This window comes from Apostichopus japonicus, chromosome 7, assembly GCF_037975245.1.
Source record: "Apostichopus japonicus isolate 1M-3 chromosome 7, ASM3797524v1, whole genome shotgun sequence".
Classification (NCBI taxonomy): Eukaryota; Metazoa; Echinodermata; class Holothuroidea; order Aspidochirotida; family Stichopodidae; genus Apostichopus; species Apostichopus japonicus.
The window spans coordinates 14624842-14638604 of record NC_092567.1 but is presented as its reverse complement, the minus strand read 5'-3'; the positions used below and the strand labels follow the sequence as shown (position 1 = coordinate 14638604).

Sequence of the window (13763 nt, the reverse complement as noted above, 5' to 3'; positions counted from 1 at the left end):
GTCTATTCATTCATACCTGAGCAGTTAATCACAACTCTAGAAGCATACATGGTTTTCTTGTATTTAGCATGTTTCTATATACCACGATAATAAATTGTGTGATAGGTTGTGAATATGTTCTGGTCTGTTTGCTTCATTGTCTGGCATACCAGCATCGGCCTCTTTAATGCTCCAGTAAGGAATAAAGCTTTGCAGAGACATGAACCAAACGTCGTCGTCGTCGGTGTCGCTCGATACAGTCTCTGGATTAAAGAACTCTATTGATCTGAAGTGGTTCTGTTAATCAGTATATGGGTTGGTGAATGCACCAGCTGGGTATATATCTGCGATGGGCCTACCGAGGGGCTGTAAGCTCTTCAGCTTCAGTTTTGTTTTTCCCCTCCGGAAAATCTCTACCTGGTGAGGAAGTAGTATGTACGGAGATATTGTCTGCCTTAATATATACCGACACATTTTTTTTTCTTTTTTCGAGAGTGCACTTTTGCTCGCCACCGCTATTTCAAACACCAGGCGGGTAGTGCCCTTTCGTTTTCATTCCTGTATTCTTTGTTCTTCGTCGTGATTATCAGTGGTACTGACAGGATTAGTTTAATTAGCTCGACCCGTCAACCACTTGATATCCACTCGTAGCCTCGAGTGGTCTAGAGATTAGGTTACAGTCTCGGTCGCAAAGGGCGGTCACGCCACGGCAGAAAAGCCCGAGTTAAAAGAAGCTAAATCTCGCTCGGCAGATCTTACGTGGTCGGGGATCTCAAGTCCTCCTCAATGGTCACTCTAACGTCGGTCATTCCTATATCGTTTTACCGCTCTCGATTTGATCCACTGGGAATCGCTCGGAAATTTTATACATCTTGTATCACTTTATTCTGTAAAGTAATGAATTCAATAAATTTCTACAAGTGGTCAATTACTCTCCAATTTTGGAGTGGTGTCATTTGGGTATATAACAAAAGGGTAAAAATAATAATTCAATTTTTTTGTGGTTTAATTAAAATATGATATATCTTTCCAACGTTCATATCACTCAGTTTTGAAGCGTTTTACAGTCTCCGAGATATCGTTGCTACCAGAATATGAATGTGTATAAAAAGGCCTTATTTATACTTTTATTCCTGTTTTTAATTAAAGGTATGTATTTTGCAGACAAAAAATATGTTACTTCTTGAAGGCATGCAAAAATTGTAACCACTTTTGGTATACATATCTGAGCTATGTACATTGCTCGGGGTTATATAATATATGAATATTTTTCTCTTTATTGGGAGTGGGGGGGGGGGGATTTGATTTCTCAAGGAGACTTCTAAAATGGCAAGTCTTGATTGTTCGTCTACACGTTTTGAAATCTGTACATTGCATTGTTTCATTTTGATAAAATTCAGGTGTGATGTCTTGTGAAAGGAAAGGCAAAATCTCATACTATAGTCCTCCCAAATTGATATCACAGGAATGATAATTAAATAAGCATGAATCTAAGCCATTTGATTTGCAAAACGAAAAAAAGTATTACATCAAATTTTGTGGAATACACTTGTTTTTCTTCTTTCTCTCTGTGCTATTTATTACGTAAATAGTTCGCTAATTATGAGCACAAAACTGGTTTAAAACCGTACGTATATATCCTGATTACATGGAGGGACACAAGGTACAGTCCATCGCTAAATACCACCTTGAGGATTCGTTGATCTAGAATATAAATCTAGGCTGGCGACATCTTTATCCCCTCACCTCTCCATTACCTATGTAATCATCTGAGTGTATTAAAACTGTCCAAACAGTTAGAATGACTCAGACGGGTTTGTAAAGGGGTTCGTAGTCTTTCAATTCCCTTCGAAATGTATCAAAATGGATAAATAATTGTGGTGATTTGATCATGGGACATTCCACCGAAGACCCAAAGAGTTGATACTGTTAAACAATACAGCATTGTGTCACATGTAAGGGTGGGTACAAGTAAAGGCTCGAGATCTCTTGTAACCGTGACAGCGTTTTTATAATCAAGTGGGTAAATGCTTACGACCGATGCATTATGTAATAGAATCCATGTTTTAGTCTCATCCTTCTACTATGATAGCTCTATGGTGAGCAGGCTGCTGGAGGAGGAACACCGCCTCTGAGAACAATGTCCTCAAGGCCGATGGGTCGTATGTCTGTCACGGCCTACTTTTTGCCTTGTCCAAGATTCCAATTTCACTAGCCTACATAGGATTAAATTCAATCTGTCAAAAACAGGGCGGATTTCTAATCAAGGATTTGCCCACGGGAAGAAACCGTATATCCCTAGCTCTCTTTAAATCTGTTTCGCAGAGATTTCAGCCACAGTACGTACGATGCGCCATTCTCGGTCTGGTTTGTAACATTACAGTGATGTCTAAATATGTGATTAAAAGTAACATAATTCCTTAAAATGTGGAACAAACAGAAAACTGCACAAAATGTCATTTAGATTTTTGAGATCTAGATTTTTCTGGTGCCAGAACAGGTTTCTTGGACTCCCTCCAGTGGAACTCCTTCAAATTTTCAGTTTCAGAGCAACGTATAGCTGCTAATACCTATTAAGTTACCGAAGCTCGGAAAGATCTTTGCACAATTATTCCTGGCATAAAGTAAGATACTGGAGGCAGTGATGACATTTAGAAATAAGGACTTAACATTTTAGGCTCATGATCGGGCATTACTTTTAACTCTTGAAGCTGCTAAATATTATGTTTTTAAACGTATGACCGATCGAGGCGGTTATGACCCTTTGATTCTATACTCTTATACATTGACCATGACTCACATGCTGAGGGAACAACCATTGAGAGTGGCAATAGTTTACTTGTTGAACTTGATGAGAAGCCATTTATTGACGTTTCTAGCATTTTTGAAGGCGATAACGGTGACCTTTTAAGCCAGCAGGGAGATGGCAATTTACACATAGCTTGCAAATGCAAGACATGTCACTAAAGTTAAGTTCCCAATGCCCAGAAGATTTGCGACGATAGTCGATATTAAGAAAAACGTGATTCGTATTAATTCTTGTCGCACTTGTACAAAAGCTTTCCTACGTATTCTTTCAGTGTCTAATAAAATTCTGTGTAATAAAAATAATGAAATAAATTATTGCTTTTATATTTTCCTTGCAAATATAAAGCTGTACGTTTGATCTCCAATCTGGTATATTCACTTATGAGTGGCATTGTGAAGGAGCCAGAAATACAGTAGATTGAACACATTGCTTAACTGTAGAATATTTATGAATATTGCAAGGCTCATTCTGCACTAAACATCTAGCTGAGGTCACTGCAAAGCTGTATTTACATGACTGAAAGATAAAGGGGTTTGTTAGCTTAACATGGATGTCTAAGACTCAGTTGTAAAGTTAACTGCACTGAAATTTGTAACAGTAAACTTTTCCATCTGTGATGTAGTTATGCTTTCCAGAAAATGTAGGTATATTACAATTTTATATAAAGATAATATACAGAAAAGAATTTTTCACACATAGACAGGTAATGAAAAGAAGCCACATATTGTGCTGCTGATAGTAAGTATATCCTACCGTAGCAATGTATGGGTAAATATCCAGCCTAAGTTAACACATTTCTGTTAATTTCTCTCTGCATTGAGTATGCAATTTTAAGCTGTATCATAGTAACATTTTTCCAAAGCGACTTGAATATTGGCTAATATCATGTACACTGCTACTACTACCTTGTCTCTCAAGGGTTATGGAGATTTTGTGCCAGAATTTTTTCTTTCTATCCTGAGGTAGTATTTGTAATATCATTTGCAAGTAAAGTCTCCTTAATCTTTTAGGTACACACAAAACCCTAACCTTTAAAAATTACCAAGAGACTTCTGTGTGGTGCAAGATTGCAGTTGACTTGAGCTTCTGATCCAGCATGTCACCACAGGCTATTTTCTGTGACAAAATCTCTAGTTTGATTATCCTTAGAGGCTTCAATTTGAGATAAGTGGGGATGGTACTGATATGTCTTGTCAATTTTTACCTTAAAATAATATGCGGGTTTTGCCTGTTGTTTAGGATGATACAATGGTCAGGCTGCAGTAGATGTATGTATACTGTTAGCTGTGTGGACAAGTTTATGACTTCCGAAGGGAAAGAAACATACAATTAAATGATCACTTTGTTTCTTGGTTGACAGGAAAAAGAAAGGGGGATACAAATGCACAAAAAGGAAGGAACCTTTTAGTGGCCATTCATTTATTACTTCTTGGTCAGCCATGCATGCAAAAAAGATGGAAAGGCTAATCATCATTTGCTCATTTTATTTTATTTATAGACACTTTTTCAAGTTCTGCATATTATAGACAAAATGTAGAAAGTGGTATGATTTTCATGTCCGAATTTGATCTCAATTTTCATAGTTCTCTGGAATTTGGAAACTCTATTTTTTTTTGTAACCGCTAAGCAGCAAAGTTACATTACTTAGACCGTTACATCTATACTATTACAACTACACAAATCCCACTGTTGAATATGTACGTATGCTTCAATGTGCTAAAGAGGAAGGCTGTATAAAAATTAAAAAAATGTTGTAGAAGCATAAAGAGATCTTACCAATTGAAATAAATTTGTTGATATGATTGTTTCTAATTCCTGGTGAATCACATGATTTAAACAAAGTGCAGATTCAGTCCTTTTGAGAATGTGACAGAGAAGAAACAATTCTGCCAGAAGAAATGTATATTGTTTTGGTTTGTACATCTTATATATAAACCATTAAATTTTCTTTTGTTTTTTGTTTTTTAATAATGCCTAGGACTATACTCCTTGAATTATCTGTAGGATCTGCATTTGCCTTGTTATGTCTGCAGAAATGAGGAATTCATTTACAAATTTTGTGGCCAAACTTTCTGTCATTTTAGTATTATTTTTGCCAGCCCTCTGCTCTAGATAAAACGAATAAACGTGATGGAATTGTCGGAGGAATTAGGTAAAGTCGAGAATTATCGAGAAGTTTTGTCAGCTTCAATGGTCCTTTATACAGTTTTTTAGAGATCAGTGTGGGTGGAGGAGCAACGATAATATTCCTCTCTCAACTGAGACAGAGGGAATTATTCATGATTTTATTTCAGATGGGATATTAATGTATATATTGTTCATGTAAATACATGGAGCCTCTTTAACAGGGATGGAAACGACTCTGAGCATACATAATTAAATATTCATGTAAACGATAGAGAGTTCCACCTATGGGTTTTTTCAAATACTATGTGTTTCTCAATGTGAACTCACTCACAGTGAGATTCTGCTGGCAATTAGGTATCAAAGATATTGCAATAAACAAATCTTTTTTCTCCTTCTTTAACGGAAATGACCTACAGTTCAAATAGCAGTAGAGAGATGTTGCATAGAAATTCAGCAAATTAATAGCATTTTCCTATCTTGTTTTGGTTTGGTTTTTATTGCATAGATAATTTGTTATCATTTTAGTGTTTGTTTGTTTGTCTAAGATTCCACACACACAAAAAAGGCATAAATTCAGAAAAAAAAGCTGTCATTGTGAATTTGTGTGTGCTGACCTACAAGGGGGGAAAGACATTTTTATTTGTCCCGAGCTCCCTCTCTTACAAATTTGATCTCTCGGGGTGAAGTTGTGACGTCATTTCGACTGAAATAACGGTGGGAATTGTCCAATTTTGGACGTGACTGTCAAATTGTCTTTGGTACTTGAATATCAATGTTCTTTTAATGCTTGAAAAAACATGTGCGTGTTGTCTCCTAAACATTTAGCAAGCCGAGAGAACTTTTGAAAGAATTACCCATAGCTGGAGGTCTCAACACTCCAAACTGTTCCCTGATTTTGTGGCTGGTTATTTAAGCTAGAGAATTGAATGAGCAAAAAACTCTCTGAGGACTGTGTCTAAATGATTGATCATATGCGATAAATTTTGAGAAATTCTCAGTTTAGCTTTATCGTGGAGGAAAACTTGACGCTAACCTGTAAAAGGATCGTTCACCCTGTGGTTGAGCTACGAATGGACTCATTGCTTTTACTCATTACGGGGGGGGGGGTTGGTTGGCATGAATTTGCAGCAACAATTGTCATTACCAGACCAAATGCCATGACTATATCAATAATCAAATTATTGTCAAGAATTGATGTATGCAATGAAAAAGGCAAAATATTAGTATAATGGTTTCCTTGTTAAGGTGGGGTTGGTTGTGGGAGAATAATTTATTCTTGTCTCAGTCTTAAGGACAGTTTCTGTTGAGAAATCCCATCATATCAATCCATGCAACTTGTACTATTGAATCTAGAGATCCCCACTAGCTAACAGTGTATTAGATATATATTCACACATGTGTCCCAATCTAGGATAGCTGGTCAACTCAGCTTTATCAACCCCTTCGAATAAGTACACGGGTATGAACTGATTTCTGAGAAACCTATTTCTCAGGCAGCAGACACTTCAATTTGAGAGGATTTTTTGTTTTTAAAGTTTTAAGGACTTCCAAATGTAGGTCAAACACCTACCCAGAACTACCTACCCAGTATAGAACAATGACATAAACTTTTGACCCAATTTTTTTGTTTTTTGTTTTTTTGGCAGCATTGGTAGAGTAGAGGAAATAAAGGAATATAATTCAGTTTACAGTTATTTCTGGGGTTGTAAGTTATTTAACTGCTTGCCATGGCATTGCAATCATTCTGGAGCGCAGAACCATCAAGGGACCTGTAAAGTTTTACCAGTGCACAGTTTTGGGCAAAATGTATATCAGCCTAGATGTTCGTAGGTGAATAACCTGGAGCCGGGAAGGAAGTCGAAATAGATTTTGGGAACAATAAGTGCTATTGGTCTGATTTACATGTTGTGTTACAGTTGATAATAATGTTTATGATGTTGTTATGGATATGATTATTGAAGAGGATCTCATTATGTTTTTAGAGTCAGTTTTGGGAACTCTTGGTTATGAAGTTCATTCAGGCAGCCTGTCATCAAGAAATGCTGCAGCAGCTGCAATCTCCCCATGCAGCAAGGCTGAATCTATAATATCAATACCAAACAATAGAGATTATCCCAGCAGACCAGGAGTACCTAAAACGGTAGTGTCTGTTGCCTGAAACTTAGTGGCGGAGCTAGGGGTATTGGTCGGGGGGGGGGGGGCGAGAATGGTCTGTAGGGGCTCTTTCGACACTATCTATGCAAAGCGCCCCCACAGGTTGGTGCGGAGCGTACAGAAATTTTTGGAGTAAAGAACTCCCTAGATCGCTGGAAATGACCCTTGCTAATTTGCAGCAAAGATTGCATCCTATTCAGCTTGGCTGCACAATGCTGCAGCTTCCCCAGCATCCTACTCTTGACACAGTGCCTAATTAGTTGACCACCATCTCTGTAAAGCTGTAGACATTTTATCATAAGTTAATGGTGAATCTCCTGACAGAATGTGTGACAGTATATGAAGCTGACAGAATTAAAAAGAGCCAAAAACAAATTTAAAAAAATAAATTATAAATAATAAAAATAAATAAATTTAAAAAAAATAATTATAATAAAAATTAATAATAAATAAATTAAAAAAATAAATTAAAAATGCTTCAGTTTCACATAAGGAGGATATCACTGAAAGAAAAAGTTCAGGTGGGATTTTTTTGTGGGGGGGGGGGGGGATAGGGATGGTAGGTAGGAAAGGGAGGATGGGGAAATTGTAAGTGCATCAGAGGAAGAGGAGGAGCAGCTGCATTAATACAAACTACATGAAATACTTTATCACTATCCCTCCCACCCATCACTCCCTTCCTCCCATCCCCCCCCCCCCCACCAACTCTCACCTTCTTTCCCCAGCTTTCCTGAAATCTGTAAATGAAAACACATACATGTGTTTCTCCATTTATATGTCAAGTTCAAATGTAGTTTTTTACTGACATCTTTCCTTTAAATGTATTCCTGGTAATGACATTCTTATTTCGTATTTTACTTAAAAAAAAAAAAAAAGAGAGAATAAAACTGCAACTTGATATGTCGCCAAATCACAATGTTACAAACATCACTTCACCCAGCAGCCAACTTTCATTCACTGAACCTCTTCTATATGATGTACCTTACTGTATGTATGTAGATTGCTTGCTACTCAGATGTATCTACTATCAATAAAGCTCTTGCTTTTAAATAATTTTCCTTTTTTTTTTTTAGTTGTTCTTGACCTAAAAATAGGAAACAGTCCTTCTCAGATTTTAAACAAGTAGCTAAGAGAGGTCAGTGACTTGTAGCTTTAGTTAAAGTCCCAGAGAACATGCTTGCATTTAGCTGTGTCTTCATGGCTAGTCGAACACAATTATAGTGAAGTTCAACCAGTTGATGTACTACTACTAACAACAACAACTCCATTCAAGATATTTATATATTTTAATTCCCCATTCTGTGCCCCTCTAATTTCTTTCCCAGGGGAGAGAGTTGGTTGGCTTAACCCTTTCTTGTTACTTTTCCACTGGGTATTTCTTGCAATTTTTTTCTTCTTCGTCTTTTTTTTTTTTTTTCTATGACCCTTTTTATTTTCTGGAAGAATTGGGCTGATGGGAGCTAAAGTGTCTTTGACAGATCAAGGGTAAAAGTTTAGACTCTCTTAAATTTGTTAGACAACAACCCAGAGTTTGGGTAGTCTTTCCTTTTGGTATTTGGGGCAGAGAAGAAGGTTGAGTAATTCTAAAGAGGCATTCGTTTCTATTCTATCTCTATGCAATAACATTGACACACTTTCTCCGATGATGATAACATTGTAACGTCACAGGAAATGTCTCGCAAATTGTCTGTAATGTGCTGCGAAATTGAGAACATGAGGCAAGTTCAAACGGGTCGGCGAGAGCCGCCACTCGAGTTTGTTCAACCTTGCGGATCTAGTCGGCATTCTCATTTGAACCGCAAACAGCTTCATGTGTGTCTGTCACTGGTACGGTTTGGTGTCGTTAATACTGTGTGTGCTGATTTCACATCATCAGAGCAAGAATGATTTTATGATTAAAACATGTACAAGGCAATTTGAAACAATTTTAACTCTTTCAATCCCCCCCCCCCCCCCTTATTTTCCCCCTTTTATTTACTTATTAACATGGTCTTTTGAAGGCCCAATAATATTGCCTTCATATTTTCAACAAATCATTTTCCTTACAAAAAGAATATAAATACTTTCAGCTAGCTTATAAAATTTCCTTACAGAAAATATCTTTTTATTACTCAATCTTTTTTCTTTTTCTTCCTCTCTCTCTTTTCTTTCTGCCTCTCGTTCCATCCAGGGTTTTTTCCGGAGATGTCTACGAAGGAAAAAGGAATACATCTGTCCAAAGGGAGGAAAGTGTGAAATAAGCAGGCACCAACGGAACCGATGTCCTTCATGCCGATATAAGAAATGCATAGAGCTAGGAATGTCTAAAGAAGGTGTGTATACAAATGTCATCTTTCATTCGGTAATATCTCAATAAAGAATATTGTTTGAAATAATCAAAACGAGCATTTGGAATTGCTTTTGATGATTTTTTTTTAATATTATTTTGATTTTCTTAATACCGTTCTATACTAAAAATTCTCATAACAAGTTTGGCCATGAAACCTGAATCGTAGAGATTCACTTTCGAATGTCGAAGTACACCCCTGAGTTTTGTTCAGTTTGTTTGATTGAGAAATGAAGTAAACATAAGGTTACAGTAAGATGTACAGCTATAGATATAAAGTCTACATAAGGTTACAGTAAGATGTACACCTATTGATATAAAGTCTACATAAGGTTACAGCAAGATGTACACCTACAAATATAAAGTAAATATAAGGTTACAGTAAGATGTACACCTACAAATATAATGTCTACATAAGGTAACAGTAAGATGTACACCTATAGATATAAAGTCTACATAAGGTTACAGTAAGATGTACACCTATAGATATAAAGTCTACATAAGGTTACAGTAAGATGTGCACCTATAGATGTAAAGTCTACATAAGGTTACAGTAAGATGTACACCTATAGATATAAAGTCTACATAAGGTTACAGTAAGATGTGCACCTATAGATGTAAAGTCTACATAAGGTTACAGTAAGATGTACACCTATAGATATAAAGTCTACATAAGGTTACAGTAAGATGTGCACCTATAGATGTAAAGTCTACATAAGGTTACAGTAAGATGTACACCTATAGATATAAAGTCTACATAAGGTTACAGTAAGATGTACACCTATGGATATAAAGTCTACATAAGGTTACAGTAAGATGTACACCTATAGATATAAAGTCTACATAAGGTTACAGTAAGATGTACACCTATAGATATAAAGTCTACATAAGGTTACAGTAAGATGTACACCTATTGATATAATGTCTACATAAGGTAACAGTAAGATGTACACCTATAGATATAAAGTCTACATAAGTTTACAGTAAGATGTACACCTATAGATATAAAGTCTACATAAGGTTACAGTAAGATGTACACCTATAGATATAAAGTCCACATAAGGTTACAGTAACACCTATAGATATAAAGTCCACATAAGGTTACAGTAAGACGTACACCTATAGATATAAAGTCTACATTAGGTTACAGTAAGATGTACACCTATGGATATAAAGTCTACATAATGTTACAGTAAGATGTACACCTATTGATATAAAGTCTACATAATGTTACAGTAAGATGTACACCTATAGATATAAAGTCTACATAAGGTTACAGTAAGATGTACACCTATATATATAAAGTCTACATAAGGTTACAGTAAGATGTACACCTATAGATATAAAGTCTACATTAGGTTACAGTAAGATGTACACCTATGGATATAAAGTCTACATAAGGTTACAGTAAGATGTACACCTATGGATATAAAGTCTACATAATGTTACAGTAAGATGTACACCTATTGATATAAAGTCTACATAAGGTTACAGTAAGATGTACACCTATAGATATAAAGTCTACATAAGGTTACAGTACAATGTACACCTATAGATTAAGGCATCTAGATATTGGTAGCATGTTCCTGGTATCATAATAATCCGATGTACATCTGTTTCCTTGACCAACTTTTACCTCCGTGTTTGACATTGCCCTACATTTCTTGAGTGTTTTGCTTGTTGGTAACATCTCATAGTACATGGAGTATGGGTGAATAGTTTTTTAGCTTTTGAAACTGAGTCATGTATGTCGCAGGGTCTAATTGAATAATAGGTCTAACTCAATTGTAATATTTCTGCTATATATGGCATCTTCTGGTTACGTTATTACATAAGCAATGTTTAACTCCTTACGATAATAACTGATTGTTGAATATGTTAAGTTTGATAGACCTATATACATAGTGAAAGACATAAGCAATGTTTATCTCCTTACGATAATAACTGATTGTTGAATGTCGTGAGTTTGACAGACCTATACACATAGTGAAAGACTCTCTCCAAAGTTTTACCTTGATTCCATGAATATTATAATAAGATTTATTTGGTCCATAAAGAAACCCAGTGAGCGTCTTGAAGCGGTTTCAATGCTTCGAGACCATGCAGCCATTATTCTCCTCCATGTATCTGCTATGCCTTTCCATTACTCTGAAGCGGTTGGTTTCAGACCAAGCATCTTTAGTCTCTGGACTGTGTATCTGATCTGCTTACGAGGCTTTTTGAGGCGGTTTCAAAGTTTCAAAACCATGCAACCATTTTTCTTCTTCATGTATCTGCTGTGCCTTTAATGGGGCATTTTGCAGCAGTTGTAATGGTTCCAGACCTTGCAACCGTTATGCTCCCTGCATTTATGTGCTAACATGTGGTCATTTGAGGCGGTTTCAAAGGTTGGAAACCATGCAGCCATTATTGTCCTCTGTGTATCTACTAATGCTTCTCGGGCACTTTGAAGAGCTTGTTTCGGTTCTTGATATCCGCCGTATAGCTGTTATTCTCCTTCATCTATGTCTACCTACTTTCAACACGGTTTGTCTGGTTGTCTTTCTTTCAGCTGTTAGGATAGGTCGAATTCCAAACAAACAAAAGGAGACCGACTTTGTGGATATAGAACCGTACATAGTAGAAGATATCAAAGAACTTGACGATTCGGAAATCCTCAAAGAAGTCGTCATCGACGAAGATACGGAAAAACTTATTCTCACAGCTGGCGAAGCCCACAAAAACACTGCCAAGTCTTATGTGAGTATCTCTTACATGATTAAATGTCTTTAATATAAAATGTATAATGACAATGTCTACAGTTCATGCTTTTGGTAGAGGGGTCAAGGGTCAACATCTGAAGACACACATGAGTTGACCCATTAACTGCTTTCTTGACGAATCTCATTGTTAAGCTCATCCACGCCTCTCGACGAGCCCAAGGCCTGCAAGACTAACTAGCTGAGTGGAGATACTTGCTGTGCCTGAGGCTGTGCGTGACTTTGAGGCGAATTAAGTGATACGCCAAGTACAAAGTGTAGAGAAACTGTATATACGTATAATATACATATATATTATAAGACAAAAGCAAAGAAAATAAGATATGACTTATAATTGACAAATAAGGAGGACTGGTTTAGAAAATATATATATTGAATATATGTATTTTCTAAAACGATATCTTATATCTCTGCGTTTGTATATATTTTATTTATTTTATTTTTATTATTTTATTTTTATTTTCTATTGGAGTACACAGTGGATTTTTTTATAATAAAAATATGTATATATATATATATATATAGACACACACACATATATACACACATATATGTTTATAGATAGATAAATAGGTACATCCTACTATGGTTCCAGAGAGAACTCTAGGCTGCACTTTTGTCAACCCTGAATTTAGTATGCCCAAATACTATTTAATATGCTGAAACTTGTTGTAAACTTGTATTGAACTCCATCCCCATGTTTAAAAAACAGTGGCTAGGTCAAAGGTTTATCTAGCATAGGCTCCAGCTGGATCCTGGCAGAATCTCCCCATCTGGGATTGAATTTCCTAAAGAGTGGGACTCTGCCATGTAAGCTATCTTGTTCTTTCCTTCTTCATGTCCCGGAAAAAAACTACGCCGATTTGTTTTTTTTCTTTTGTGCGTTCAAAGTTGGCGTCGGATTGCCATGTTGGAAAAGATGTTCTTTTTGGAGTTGGATACGGTTAAAGGCCACCTCAAGGTTGGCCTGCATCGTATTTCATCAGACATAAGTCACTTGAATATTCTAACGAGTTTATTAGTTATATTTTATTTCATAGTCAAAAGAAAAACTGTTTATTTGAGGCCAGAGGCCGCTACAGGGGCGAACCTATCTCTTGTCGTCCGCCCGGTTCAGCATAAATCCAACCCAGATCCCTATGTCAGTTTGCATTTATCTGATGAGTACGTTGTTTCATCTGGAGTCGAGAATCGGTTAAGGCCGAGATGTATTCTACCCTTTACTCTTCCCCGCTTTGATTCCTTCAAAAGATTGAAATATGTAATGTATCTGAAGGTCAAGCAAGCCAGAAAAATGCAGCACACATCCATGAAAGTTCCAGCATTTATTCTGACCATCTTTTAGGACGCATAAAACGATGATTAATTTTTACAATTGTTCAAATGCCCCCTCCCTCTTCCCAACACCCCTCCCCCTCTGGTAGCAGAAATTAAATTGTATCAAAAGTAGAAGCAAAGGCAAGTTTTCACTCACCTTGAGATCCATGATTGTTTGTAAAATCACAAAAGTTGCCTCAAAGCCAGGCTTTTATAGAATTGTAATGTTGACTGGTGTCTTGAGTTAAGGAGACATTGTGACATTTGTTGCATGGTATCCTAACACAGTGGT

The 13763-nt window shown here is 36.4% G+C and overlaps 1 protein-coding gene across 3 annotated transcripts in view; it reads left to right on the top strand.

The window, feature by feature from the left end:
• LOC139969418 (peroxisome proliferator-activated receptor gamma-like) overlaps positions 1-13763 on the top strand; it is a 231189-nt gene that overhangs the window by 176381 nt on the left and 41045 nt on the right. For all 3 annotated transcript variants that reach the window (XM_071974363.1, XM_071974364.1, XM_071974365.1), the window contains exons 4-5: positions 9240-9381; positions 11947-12134. In XM_071974363.1, coding sequence (XP_071830464.1) covers positions 9240-9381; positions 11947-12134 — 330 coding nt within the window. The remainder of the gene's footprint in view (positions 1-9239; positions 9382-11946; positions 12135-13763) is intronic.